At 47.4% G+C, this 14,403-nt stretch overlaps 1 protein-coding gene across 3 annotated transcripts in view; it reads right to left on the bottom strand.

Moving 5' to 3' along the window:
• Positions 1–14,403, bottom strand: part of PITPNM3 (PITPNM family member 3) — a 315,040-nt gene that overhangs the window by 283,878 nt on the left and 16,759 nt on the right. The window contains exon 1 of one of the 3 annotated variants that reach the window (XM_067537997.1): positions 11,104–11,231. The exons of the other annotated variants lie outside the window; for them this stretch is intronic. Within the exon in view, the coding sequence (XP_067394098.1) occupies positions 11,104–11,125 (22 nt within the window). The 5' untranslated portion in view covers positions 11,126–11,231. Of the gene's footprint in view, positions 1–11,103; positions 11,232–14,403 lie in introns of those variants that run through there. 3 annotated transcript variants of the gene reach the window in all.

Below are 14,403 nucleotides of genomic sequence, written 5' to 3'. Positions count from 1 at the left end.
CCAACCCACAAATGGAAGCTGCAATCTGTGGTATAGAGTAAAATTTCATCTGGTTTCTCCAGGTCATAGTTAAGGCACATTGGCAGGGCAGTGCGGGAAGCTTCAAGGGCCATCAATTCAGTTTCTCTCTCCAGCTTTTATCTAACATTAAAAAACATTTAACAACCCAACATTAAGGTTTTGAAATCAAGTACACACATACAATTGTGCTTTTTAATTGTGAGATTTAAAAAAAAAAAAAAAAAAAAGACTTGAGAGGCTGAGGTAATCCTATCAGCACATGTCCAATGTGTCAGATTGCTCTGGACTAAGGGGACACTCACAAAACACAGGGTTTTGTTTTGGTGGGAGGGGGCAAAGACTGAGGCTGTGAAAATCAAGTACTTTAGAGAACAAGCCCTTCCACTAAAGTCAGGTGGAACATCAGAAACGTTCCCCAAGTTGTGCACAAATAATGGAACCACTTCCACTCAAGTTCTCCTTAAAAGAAAAGAAAAAAGGGAGTCACCTTCAGGCAAGAAACAGTGCACCGGCTGCAGTGTTATTTCTGCACTGTCATGAAACCAACCTTCTCCACAATTTGAAAGCAACCCTCGCGCAGCTGAAGGGCCCTAATTTACCATTGCACGCTATTGTTATTGAAGAACTATACTTTCTTAGCTAACACACCTAGATATTTTGTTTTAATAAGTTACTTGTTATGCAGCAAGCTCGTTTATGATGTAAATTAATTCGGGTAATAAAATTCATTCCCCTCAGGTAAACTATTACCTTTGAACAAGAATAAACAGGAAAGAAATGATGGAACTTCACCTTTAAAAGGAGAATACATGTGAGGTGGGATTAGGTTTGTGTTTGGTGCACAATAAACTTCCTACAAAACAGAAAGAATGTTTGCCTGGGGAGGCAATGTTGCCTAGTGGATGGAATACTGGACTGGGACTCACACCTGGTTCTGTTTCTGGCTTTGCCACTGGAGTAGGATGAGTCATTTCACCTCCTCTTGCCTCAGTTCCCCCCCCCCCCACATGCACACCTGTAAAATGAGGCGATACTTGCCCTCCTTTATAAAGCACTTTGAGATCAGATGGAAAACTGGGTATCATTATTTACTAGCACGGTTTCTGTTCTTAATCTAAGTCTTATTTGACCTCAGTCAAGTTCTCTTATAAACATCCCCTCTCAATCACCAATCAGCCTCCAAAGTGGAGACTGAAATACACCTTAAAAAGGCATCACTGATGTTTTAAGACAAGGTCCTAAGGAAATGCCTGTGTGCAACCACTTGGTGTAGCAGTGTAGACCTACAGGCGCCTAAAGTGTTAAAGCTTCACATACACATCTTTGCCTCTCTCTTTCAGAGGAACCGTGCTTCTCTCACATGTGTTGGCTTGCCTGCATATGAGGCGCATGTGTATCCTAACTCAAATTGTGTTTTGCCTACCAGATTTGTGTAAGATAAACGGCTGGCTTATACAGCGTAAAAAATGGGGAAAAGAGCGTGGGCTAGTGTTCGAACCTGGGAACCAAGGGTACATCTGCAAAGCAAATATGGAAAACCCACCACAACACATCTCAGAGCCCAAGTCAACTGACTCAGGCTCAAGCTGTGGGGCTAAAAATAGCAGTGTAGACATACCTGCACAGACTAGGGCCTGGGCCCTGAGACCCACCCCGTACTCTGCTGTTGAGATGTCGCGGAACCTTTGTCGAATCACACTCTCTGCGATGCTACCTCCCCCACTGAAAAAAAAAGCGTTGCTGCTTCCAACGGAGTTACTCAAACGACATACATCACAATTGTTTGTTACAGCAGTATTGTACAAGTGAAAGACCATGGTTGACAAAGCTGGAGTGCAAGGAATACAGTATTTCACTGCTGTTTATTTTGGTTTCCCTACTTGCCTTGGGAATGACTTAAAAGAAGATTTACAAATTTAGGGTAAAAACTGCATGTACTACTGAACATAAGCTTACTACAGTGGAACTCCCGAATGGCTTGATTTAAAGTCATATAAATGTAGGGCTGGATGGTACCTTGAAAGGTCATCTACTCCCACCCCCTGCACTGAGGCAGAGTTAAGTATATTTAATACATATTGAAGTCAACAGAGGGACTCCCATTGATTTCCATGGACTCTGGATCAGTGCTAAATCTTATGCTTGGTCATGTTTGCAGAACTGGATTCTTATGTATACATGTATCACAGAGAGGAGATTACAGAAAATGCAGTGAGGCACATTACTTCTTTACCAAGCTAGATAACGGAGATAAAACAGCAGACAATGCTTCTAAAAGCTACCGAAAACTCCACCTTGTTCATAATAAATTATTGCAGAGCATGAATTAATCTCAGTAGAAATTAATTGTAAATAGATGCCATTGCAAAGATTAAAGACTTTTGCCTTGTTATAATTTCAAGCAAAACTATGATCAGTTTGAATTCAGGAGGGTTTTTGCACTATAAAAAAAAGAACCAGTTGCTTTTTCATTTGGAAACAGACACAGGGTGAAAGCAATGACCTTTGCAGTTGCCACTGAATGCTGCTGCATAATATTTTTTTTTTTTCCTATTCTACCTTTCTGAAGCTATCGCAAGCCTCCCTGACAACCCACCTCAGTTATCTAACAGAGCTGTTTAGCAGCTATGCTACTAAATCTCACTGGGGCCAAAGTTATACGTTGTTATTTTCCAGTGGCTTAGTTTTTAATTTGCCAAAGTACATATATAAATACTAAATAATCACTTAAAAGATATCTTCAGAGTTGGGATGCCCCAGCTGAGCTCAAGACCCCCATTGGGCAAGGTACTGTATAAACACATTGTAAGAGACAATCGTTGCCCCAAAGAGCTTAGCTAAAACAAAGGGAGATGATAATCTTCTCTCCCTTTTTTGCAGATGGGGAATTTACACAGAGAGATTAAGGCCTCAGACCTGCATAGAACTGAATGCAGGCAGACCTAAGGAGGCAGGTCTCCTTATGGTCTTGCAGGTCTCCATGCAGGCAGACATAAGGAGCCCTATTGATTTAAGTGCAGCTATGTGGGACCCAGCCACGGAGACCTTCTTGAAGTATAAGGATTTATGAGACTTGCCCGAGGTCACACAATGAATTGGTGGCAGAGATGGGGATTGAACCCAGATCTCTCAAGTTCCAGTCACAAGCCAGCTGCCAGAATGGTGGCATCATATGTACCTAAGGAGGAACATTCTCAAATGAGAAATAAATCCTCTCTCTCTCTCATCTAACACGTTGTGATAGAAGCAATAAAGACAACACAAATACATTATGTTTTTAAAGTCGACTCCGAGGCCAGGTCAACCCTAGAAACATAGGTCAACCCAATTACGTCGCTCAGGAGTGTGAAAAATTCACATCCCTGACAACGTAGTTAAGCCTCACCACTGGTGTAGACACAGCTAGGTCAACAGAAGAATTCTTCCATTGACCTAGCTACCACCTCTCCAGGAGGTAGATTAGCTACAGCAACAGGAGAACCCAACCCATCGCTATAGTAAGCGTCTACACTGAAGCATTACATTGGCACAGCTGCAGCATTTCTAGCGAAGACATAGCCTAAGACATATCAGTTCAGAGGTCCCAAGTATTCTCACGTGGATTTTATGCCTAGCTCAGGGCTGAGTGTAAGTTACCACAAAGTACATTTGGGGGTGCTCAGAAACTCTGCCCTGTGTTTTTAATATTTTATAGGCAGCTTTTCCTTCTAAGTAATTAAAGATGCATTACACTGCGAAGAGCACAAGGGAACTAATTATAAGATACTTTGAACAAGTTTTATTTGCTGTCAAAAAACCCACAAAAAAGAGCTCAGACATTTGATTCAGCTTTTAACTGCTAAGCAATAAATCAGCCAAGGTGCTCTGTGTACCAAGCAGCAGAAAGGCATAGGTCATCTTTGCTAAGCCACAGACCTTCCACTGGTTGCATCCATCAATTCCAGAGGGAGGACTGAATTGAAATCATAAACCACTCTACAGTAAAGTTAGTGAGAGGAGGGGAGGGAATAATCTTTAGGACCAGAATTTTCAGACGAGCACATCTCCCCTTAAGGCACCAGAGGAAGCAGCCAAACTTTCAAGATTTCAGCATGTTGGATGAGATGCTCTGGCCAGGAGTGTCCCAATGGGAACTACAGAGTTCTGAAAATCTGGCCTTTATTTCAGTGTCTAATTGGGAGCTGAGCCCTCTGGAAAAATCAGGCCCCACCTCTGGGTGCTGAGCACCTGGAAATCTGCCAGAAGCTCTTTGAAACATCTGAGCTAATCTGCTGGGGGGTGGGGAGGGGGGGAGTGGAACCCAGCTCCAATAGCAGTTGCTTTCTGCTTTGCTGTGCTCAAGATTAAGGTTCCAGTGATGGACAATATCCTTGAGTAGGGTTTTGTAGCGGGAAGGTCTGGTGACCAGCTGGTCTAGTGGTCAGCTCATAGCCTTACAGTTTCTGCCAGTCTAGTCATCCCAGAAGGGACCCTGACTGCAGCCTCAATCACCCCTTTGTGCTCTGATTGCACCCCCACAGATGGATCACTACAAAGAAGCAGGAGGGCAAGGTAGGGGGACCAAAGCCCACCCACTCCACTAGGTCCCAACCTAAGGCCCTAGGGATACATCAGAGCATCCAGACGAGTTACTGAGCTACCCCCAGTGATGTTTCCCCTTGGGACCCTTCCGACCAGTCTGGAGTGCCTCAGTTTGGGGAGAGGTCGCTCTCTTAGCAGACCTTCCATGTCCTGTTCAGTCAGTCAGTCTCTCTTAGGGCTTTCAAATCCCAAAGAAGGCCGGGGGAGGGAGGATCCTGCTAGAGCAGCCTTCACAAAGCTGTTGCCCTTCCTGGCACAGCACTCAGCTTCAGCCTTGCTTCCTGGTGCCACATGCAGCTCGTTGGCCTTTCTCCTGGTCCACCAGCTCCCTTTTATGCCGTTCCTCCACTGGGAACATGTCTTGCACCTGTTGAAGGGCAGCACCTCCCCTAGCCCGGTATTGCTCTGCTCCCTGCCCTGCTTCAGTGTGGGGCCTGACGATCCCCCTCGCAGGCTTGGTCCTGCACATTTGAAGCCAGTGGAGTTTTGCCACTGATTCCAATGGGAACAGGATGACCTGGAAAGAACAGCCAGAGACACTGAGCGGCTGGACCTGCTACACTGCATGAGCAAGAGAAAAATCAGCTGGTGAAGAACAGATCTGGTTCAAAACAGTTGTTTGCTCTCTTCTGCTTCGCATCCAGAGGGTCATCAACTAGTAATGGCTTGTTCCCAGGCTTCTCGAGTGAAGAATGAAAAAGAGATTGCTTCAGAATGAGGTCCCAACAGACGGACGCCCACGTCACCAAAGGCAAATCGCAACTGGTTATCGTGGTGGCAATCTCTGCAGAAAGAGGCCAAAGATTAACTGGGCGTGATGACCAAATTATCCTCTTAAAGGAGGCACATCCCAGATCAGGGTTTCAGCACATTAGCACGGGGAGGCTTGGGCTGTGGTTAGAGGACCTCACTCTGCAGCCAAGTATGAAAGTCACATGACCCATTTAAAAATATCCGTCATTACTTCAAGGCAGCACCTAGCTATAGCTGTTGGGGTTTCTCCTTATGGTAACTGGGCGTGATCGGTTACAGCCTGGGATGGGGCGTGTGAGGACTCCTGGGTTAAATTCCTGGCCCTCTCACCAATGTGTGCTCCTGTAGGCTACCTTGCCTGTCAGCTGCCCCTCTAACATGGGACAATGCTTACCTCCCCCACTTTCTCACCTCTGGACTGGTCTGCAAAGTTCTGTTTATTCAAATCTGTGAGGTCTGTCAACTCCTGAGATTATTGCACAGATACACACCATCATAAAGTGACGCTTAACTAATCATCTGCTGAGCATCACAGGAAGGGAAAAAATCCATGGATCGGTTAATTATAGTAGATGGCTTTATATTTGCTGCAGAGTCTTCCCCTATTTTATTCTTCACCAGCCCCCATTCACATGTTATCTCCTCTTCATGTTTTGTGCCACAACAGACTAACTAATAGCCTCATGCTTTTCGAGGACTAGGTGACAAGAGGAATTCACTTCCAATGGGTATTATAAGTATATGTAGCACTGTACATTTGCACTGCACTTCACAAACAAAGCAATTTCTTCAGTACCCAGGAGAGCGCCAATCATGGACCAGGACCCCATCAAAATACTTCTTGCAGGCCAGTTCCTCACCTGGTGTAAGTCAGCACAGCTCTCTAGCCCTACAATCTAAGGACCCAACCTTGTAATACACCGCGCTTAAGCCAACTACTGCATCTACACGGAGCCCCGCAGAAGTCAGAGGTGTGCCCAGGTGCAGTGATTTTCAGATTAGGGGCCAAGTCAGACATCAATGGTTCATAAAAGGATGAAGAGAGGACCAAAGGAAGCAAGCACGTCCTGGAAGAAGGGGTTTACAAAGGAAGGATTTATAAAGGACAAGGGGGGGAGGGGGGAGAGCTTAGCAGACAAGAAGTGGGAGAATGTTCCTAGCATAGCAGGCAGCAGAATGAAGGGCAAGAAGTTATGTGTATTAAAGAGATGAAAGGAGCAGTGAGGCAAGGCTGAAGGAGGAAAGGGGAGGAAACCAGAAAGGATCCGTAGGTGGGAGCAATATCCTTTAAATACTTACATGTTAGGACAGGAGCCGGAATGTAACACAGTATCTGACAAATTCAGTGAGGTGATTAGAGGAAGACGTGATATGATCACAGTGACAGAAAAGGATAAGGATCATAACCATGGCAGACGGGGAGACCAGGAAGGAAGTTATGGTAATTCAGCCAGGAGATGGTCAAGCTCCAGACAAGGAGGTGAGGGGTGGTGTAAAGACAGAAGCATGAGTTTGGGGGCGGCTGAGGTGGTATTTGGGGGAGATGGGAGAAGAAGAAAAGTAAAAAAGGACACCAAATCCAGAAGAATAATGGAGTTGTCAGCAATGAGAGAGCAGGAAACCAGAGGGAAGCGGATCATGGGAAAGGGAACCAGTTCCATTTCCAATAGACTGAGCTCAAGGAAGGCCATGGGACACCCAATGGAGACATCAGAGACATCCAGGGAGGTGATATCAGACAGAGGAGGAGACAATCAGGGACAGGAGTTGACTTGGAACCATCTGGACAGCGATCGAAGTTGAAGCCATGAGAGCAGATTAAGAAAATCAAGGACCAAACCTCGACCTCCATCAGATTGGAAAGGGGAACTGAAGAGGAGGTGGAGGAGCAGCATTTGAAGAAACAGTCCGCAAGCGAAGAGGAGAACCGGGGGAGCACACTGCTGCTGAAGCTAAGAGTATGGTCGGCTCTGCCAAAGGCAGCAGAGAGCACAAGAAAAACTTAAGGGAAACATTAAAATGGTCAGACTCAGCTAGAAGGGCTACCATGTAAAAGGATGGTCACAAAATACTACCTAGGGCTCAACAAAGTACAAGATGCAGCTGTTCATCATCACCACCACCACTACTCTCAGTTTTTTGGGCTACCAGTCTTTTCCCATTGGACCCAATGTTTTTGCTCTAATAGCATTTCAACGACGACACGTCCTTGGTTATCTACTACACTTCCTTAGCCTGGCAATTTTGCAGCAGATGGTGTAAACAGACCAGCATACATTTGCTGAACAAGTATAGGAAACAAAAACAGAAACACAGCCACATGGGCCTTCGAGCTACTATTTTAAGCAACAATTGACATTTTTGCTCTTGCACCTCATTGTGTCACTGACTGGTTGGGTGAAGGTGGAGAGACAACAATCTAAGCTGCAAATCACAGACTGAGCTTTTCCAAGGCTTTTTTCCAAAATGTGGCTTATGTCCTAGATCTGCTTCTTGAATCCTTAGACACTGACTCCCCCACAGCAGAATTAATTTCACCATCGTCTCAGCCAGCACCACCGCCGCCGCCTCCGACTCTCTGTCCCCAAATCCGTAAGAGATATGAAAAGGTTAGGGAATATTCAGCAGCTACTGTGGATGGGCTGCCTGCACCGTGTCTCAAGTACCCAGCTTTCACAACACATGCATTTGGCTTTCTGGGTTGAATTCAACACTGGAGTCAGTGCAGCAGGTTGTAAAATGATTCAGAAAGGAAGAATAGAGACCCAGTCCACAGGAAGACAACAGGTAGTACTCTGCAATTGCTGCTGTGCTATTTGCGGTCCTGATCCTCAAAATCATAGGCTCCAATCTGCATACACTTAAGCACATCCCTCAAGGGAGACATGTGCTTAAGTTTTTGCAGGATCAGGGCCTTATTCCAATTGCATAGCAACTGAAGAACCCATCCCATGGCCAGAACTCCAGACCAAATAAATACATCCATACGCACATACAATGACACCTTTTATTGATGCAGTCTGGGCAAGCAAAACTGCCCCTCCAAAACTCATTCTCCCTCCCATCATGATCTCACATGTAATTTGGTATTCTGATGAAATGCATGAATGGGTGGAGCTGAACCCCAGCTAGGAATTGAAAGCAGTGGCCTTGAAAAGTTCATTTCCCCTGTATTTGCAATCAAGTCTCAGATCAGCCAGGGCTTGATAGTAGGAAACTGTGATTGCCATGCAGGTAAAGTACAAGCAAAGCACACACACATTTTGGTACATTTGCATAACTCCAGTTTGTACTGATAGGCTCAGTAAGATTTCTAAAATGCAGCTCGTTTTCATCGCTCCTCACACGGGTCACCCTGGGACGGTGCCTATACATACCTTATTAATGTTTTAAATGCTTCTTTAAAATAAAAGGGGGCACCAGCCTCTTAAATTTGGCATAAAAGAGTTCTATTTTGTTTTTTAAACGTTTATGATCTAAAAGGTCAATAAAAATGTAACCTTCATGAATAATCTTAAAATTCTGTGCAAACCAAGCCGTGTTGAAACAAATAAGCAAAATCCCTGCAAAGCATGCAGCCCAAACACCAGTGAAACTGACTTTCCTGATATTCATTGTTCAAGAGGAAAGAAATGCAAAACTATGCACAAAAAGGTCAAGTGGATTTTTTTCTCTTTTGGACTGTTTTGTAAACAATTCTCTCCTTTGGGTTTGAAAAGTTTGTTTTGTTTAATAGCGTGTTTGCATTTTGTTGACTTATTACTGTTTTCCACTTCAAAGGCACCATTTCTCAGGGCTGCCACCAGTTTGCATCTACCCAAGGTGATTCTTCTCCTCCAAGCGAAAGACATTTGCTTTTGTTTATAACAGGACAGTGTCCCTTTAAATTTGAGATGGGAAAAGGTGCCCTCCCCTCTGTAATTAATCAATTTGCAGAAAACAGTGGACACAAATACCAGACAAGTCTAGCACACCCAGACATTGCTGCAGGCCAGGTTCTTAGTCCAAGTGAAGTCAGGCCTTTGTCTCCAAAAACACAGGCCTCTACACAGGAGCCAGAAGAGAACTCCTTTTGATGGTAGCCCTAATAGGTTTCTTATCTTCCCTGCTGGTAAGCCAGCAGGAGACAGCACCACTCACCCACACACATGCTCCAGTGCATTGCACCACCTACCTAGTCAGATCAATGGTCTTCCTCAACTCATGCTCAGCAGCTGATATCTGGTGGAGCATTCCTAGACCCATCCCTGCAACCCAATCTACTGGTACATGCAAGTTTCTAAATCCATTAATGGATTGGGGGGTAGGAGGGGAAGATGAAATGTACAAGATAGAGAAAAAAGATAACATAGGTCCACTCTCTTTGCCTTTTGGCAGATAAGGAATCCACACGTCCTCCCGCAAGCCTTTGCTGAACAAATGGGTTAGGTTAGCAAGTCTTCCTGGGGAGAAGCACTAGTTTCATTGATGATAAAAATCTATGTATGAAGTGTTGTTATTCTCAAAAAGCCGGGTTTCCTTCTAGATTTCTTAAAAACCCATTTTAAAAAAGCTGCTTCTACTTTCTGGTTCATTCACTCTTGCCCCCTTTTCAGTGAAATATATAAAATAAAGGAAGTCATGGTGGGGCAGAAACCATTTAGGAAGCCAGCCTAAAATTAAAATAGGGTCTCAAGCCATATAGCTGTTGATCCTCGCACTGCCCCCAGACTCTTCCCTACCCCCACATAAAAGAGAAGCTCTCCTCAAGATTTTCGACCATGAAGTGTAAAGATGAATGAAAACCGCCTGCGATGCTTTCAGCTAAATGCTGCAGGCACTAATCAGGAGGACACGGTCTATTGGGAGCCTAAGTAAACTTAGCTGCGAGAAAGAGGAGCACATTAAGCGGGGTTTCCATTCATGGAAAAGTTTGTGTTGGTCTTTGCACCTTGGAAAGGGCTTTCTTAGCTCTCTGTACACCGGAGGACGGCCAGGCTAGCTGCATGCGGGGATAATGGCTGGCTAGCTCCCAGGAGCAGGTCCCCGTTAGCACAGACCGTGCAAGCGAAACCTGCCTGCCTTGGCAAGAGATGTTTTTTGTCCCGGCGGGGCAATGAGACAAGGCAAAACAGCAGCACCAGAAGAGTGCTGCAAAGGGAGCCCGTCGCGCAAGAAAACTCTGCCTGGAGCCCCGACTCCCGCAAAAACCAGGCGCGGCGGCGGACGCAGATGACCGCGCATCGCAATTTGGAGCCGTGCAAGGGGGAAAATAGGACCCGCAGCGCAGCCGCCCCCCACCCCAAAGCCGGGCGGAAGGGACGCGATCCCACGCCCGCCTCGGCGGAGAAAAGACATTCACCCCCTCCCCAGCCAGCTCGCCCACCCGCAGCCTGGCGAGCTCACCCGGAGATGGCACCAGCCGGTGCCCAAACCACCCTGCCCCAGCCGCCAGCGCCGGTCCGAGCAGGCGCGCGGCCCCCCGGCCCGGGGAATGCACCCAGCCCCAGCCCCCCGCGCAGCTGGGGGGGACCCCACGGCGGAGCCAGCGCGCTCTGCGCCCCAGCGGGGCAGCCTCCCCGTGCGCCCGGGCGCAGGGCGCGCTCCGGGACTGGAGCGCCCCCAGCCTCCCGGGGCGGCAGCCAGACAGTCCCTGAGTTTGGTGCTTCCCCCCCCGGCCCCGGCCCCGGCCCCGCACCTGCCTGAGCTGCGCCCCCCATCCCCACCCCCCAGGCCGGCCAAACGCCCCCGCCGCCTCGGGCAGCTCACCTGGGCGTGAGGCGCTCGCCATCGCCCCCGGGCGCCTCGGGCTCCCTGCAGCCCAGCCGAGCCGCGCACCTGCCCGCGGTGGCGGCGGCTCTCCGAGCCCCCCCTGCGCTTCAGCGGCTCGCCGGCGGCGCTCTGGCAGCGCGCAGGAGGGAGACGCGGCGCCGTGCCCACATTTCTGTCCTTCGGCTGCCTCTAGCGGCCCCTCTCCGGGGCTCAGGCTGCAGCGGCGCCGGGAGTCGGAGGGGAGCAGCAGGCAGGGGCACCAGGCGCTGCTGCTGCTGCTGCTGCTGCTGCTTCTTCTTCCCGCAGCTCAGCAGCCGGCCGGAGAGGCCCAGGCTGCCCCCGCTTGTCCTCCCCTCCGTTAAAGGCGCAGAGGACAGTTCCTGCGGGGGGTCTGCCCCAGAGGGAGAGGTCAGCCCCAGGCGCTGTCCTCGCCCAGCGGCTGGGACAGGCCGGGGGGAGGGGACCCACTGTGTCTCCCCCAAATCACGAGGCTCAAGAAATGGGGTGCTGAGAAAAATACATGCAACGCCCGCTCCCACCCACCCACCCAACCTTCCCTCTTCAGGGGAGGGGAATCTCAGCAGCCCCCCACAGCCTGGGGGAAAGGCAATTGCTACGGACACCGTTTGAAAGCGTACGGTTGCGAAAATGTCCCCAGCCCCCTCCCTCCAAGAGAGAGATGTCCAGGGTCTCGCACTGAAACCCCCCCAGCAGAAGCCTCCATCACCGGGAGAGGCTTTAAAAGGCTCTCCAAGGGAGGGAGACTTGTAAAGCCTGCTCTGCTCTGCTCCCCTCCCTTCCCCCCGGCACGGCGATCTTTCTCCCACTACATTTTAGGAATCCTTCTTTGGGATTAGGTCAGCAATCGGGTTTCTCTCCTTCCTCCCCTTACAGCAGATCGGATTCTTTCCCTAAGGAATTAAGCAGATCTGCGCCGATTCCCCCTCTCCAGTCAAATCACCACTTTCTTCCCTCCCACACCCCCCAAAAGACACTCAACCCGGCACGGATTGAACTCACTGAGCGCCCCAAGCCCCCCTCCCTGGAGTGGCTGGGTAGTAGATTTGGAGGGAAGAGTCGAGGCAGAGCCCTGAGCCTCTAGTAATTTTTCTTCATCACCAACAAAATGATAGCACAGAAGGGTCAGGAAGGAGCTAGCTGGTGGTTTGTGATCCTTTAAAAACAAACCAAACAAAACCCAGCTTTCTGAATTAACCTGCTATTCCTCATGATGATTTAAGGAAGGATTGAGGACCAGAGTATCTATTGCAGAGCCTCAGAAGAGGAGCATTAAAGAAAGGGAAACTTTCACATTATGATTTTTTTAGGGTTAAGAAAGGTTGGTCAAATTAGCCCCTGAAAGACATCGCCTCCACCTCACCATCTCCCATCCACAGCCACACACATCACTAGCAGTCCCTAGGTTAGGGTATAATTGACAGTACCCCGGTCCCACCAAGGAACCTAACTGCCACTCTGTTGCTCTGGGAAGATGACACAAGTCCCCTATTTAAATACCAATGGAGTGACAGACCGTTTCCTCCAATTTGACGTCAATTGCCAGTAGAGAAGACCAGGAAACTCTGACTGATCAGATTCTAAAGAAAATAAAAGACCATGGGCTAAACCCTCTCCCTCGGATTCCAGTGGGAAGTTTTACCCCTGTAAGGAAGGCAGGATTTAGCCCAAATATTTATGAGCAACAAAAATAGAACTAAGCTAAAGATCATTCTGCTGCAGCATAGGAAACCCGTGCTGAGAGGAAATGACAAAAGCAAGGAGGCGGCAGCTTTTTGGAAGAGATAAGAATATAAAAAGAGCAGTAAGCCAAATCCTCCAATTGCCCTTCTGATCCCCTTTTAATTCCAAGTGTTCACCTTACATGGATCTCCAAATACAGCCCGTGCTCAGTGCCCAGGCAAAGAAAAATGACACCAGAATCACATAGGCACACAAAGGGAATGAAGTTCTCTAAAATAGCGCATCTTAGTTATAGGTATAACACACACATTCACAAATAAAATCAGTGATCATCACACCAATAAAGAGCATAAGGGGAAAAAAATCATGCATTTTCCTCTGCTTGAGATGTGTGCCTAGTGGATAATAATAGGGGAGAAGCAGTAGATGTGATAGATCTTGATTTTATTAAGGCTTTTGGCAATCCACATGACATTCTCATTAGCAAACCAGGGAAACATGGTCTAGATGAAATCACTATAAGATGGGTGCATAACTGGTTGAAAGACCATACTTAATGTGCAGTTATCAACGGTTCACTTCAAACTGGGTGTATCTAGTGGGATTTCACAGGAGTCAATCCTGGGTCCAGTAACATTCAGTATTTTAATTACTGACTTGGACTTGCAGATGATACCAACCTGGGAGGGACTGCAGCCACTTTGGAGGGCAGGATTAGAATTCAAAACAGCTTTGACAAATTGGAGAATAGGTCTGAAATCAACAAGATGAAATTCAATAAAGATAAATGCAAAATACTACACTTAGGAAGGAAAAAAAATCAAAAGCACAACTACAAAGTGAGGAATAACTGGCTGGGTTGTAGTACTGCAGAAGAGGATCTGGGACTTACAGTGGATCATAAATTGAATGAGAGTCAACACTGTGATGCTGTTGCCAAAAAAAAACTAGTAGTCTGGGGTGTATTAACAGTAGTTTCATACGTAAGACCCAGGAGGTAATTGTCCTGCTCTGCTTGACACTAGTGAGGTCTCAGCTGGAGCACGGTGTTCAATTCCGGAAGCCACGCTTTGGGAAGGATGTGGACAAATTGGAGATGGTCCAGAGGACAATAATAAAAATGATCAAAGGTTTAGACAACCTGACTGATGAGGAAAGGTTAAAGAAACTGGGCATGTTTAGTTTTGAGAAAAGACAACTGAGGGAGGGACCTGATAACAGTCTTCAAATATGTTACGGGCTGTTATAAAGAGGATGGAGACCACTTGTTCTCCATGTCCACTGAAGGTAGGACTATTAATGAGCTTAATTTGAAGCAAGCGAGATTTAGGTTAGATATTTAGTAAGCTTTTCCTAATATAAGGGTAGTTAAACTCTGGAATATGCTTCCAAGGCGATTGTGGAATCCCCATCACTGGAAGTCTTTAAATTACAAGTTGGACAAATACCTGTCAGGGATGATCTAGGTTTACTGGGCCCTACCTCAGGGCAGGGGGCTGGACTTGATGATCCTCAAGGTCCCTTCCCACTAGGGTGAGCAGACAGCAAGTGTGAAAAATCGGGATGGCTGGGGGTGAGGGGTAATAGGCATCTATA

The sequence above is a fragment of the Emydura macquarii genome, unplaced genomic scaffold, assembly GCF_026122565.2.
Source record: "Emydura macquarii macquarii isolate MOO-44397 ecotype Brisbane River unplaced genomic scaffold, CSIRO-AGI_Emac_v2 contig_450, whole genome shotgun sequence".
NCBI lineage: Eukaryota > Metazoa > Chordata > Testudines > Chelidae > Emydura > Emydura macquarii.
The sequence above is the reverse complement of the archived record's forward strand: the minus strand, read 5'-3'. Positions and strand labels throughout refer to the sequence as shown.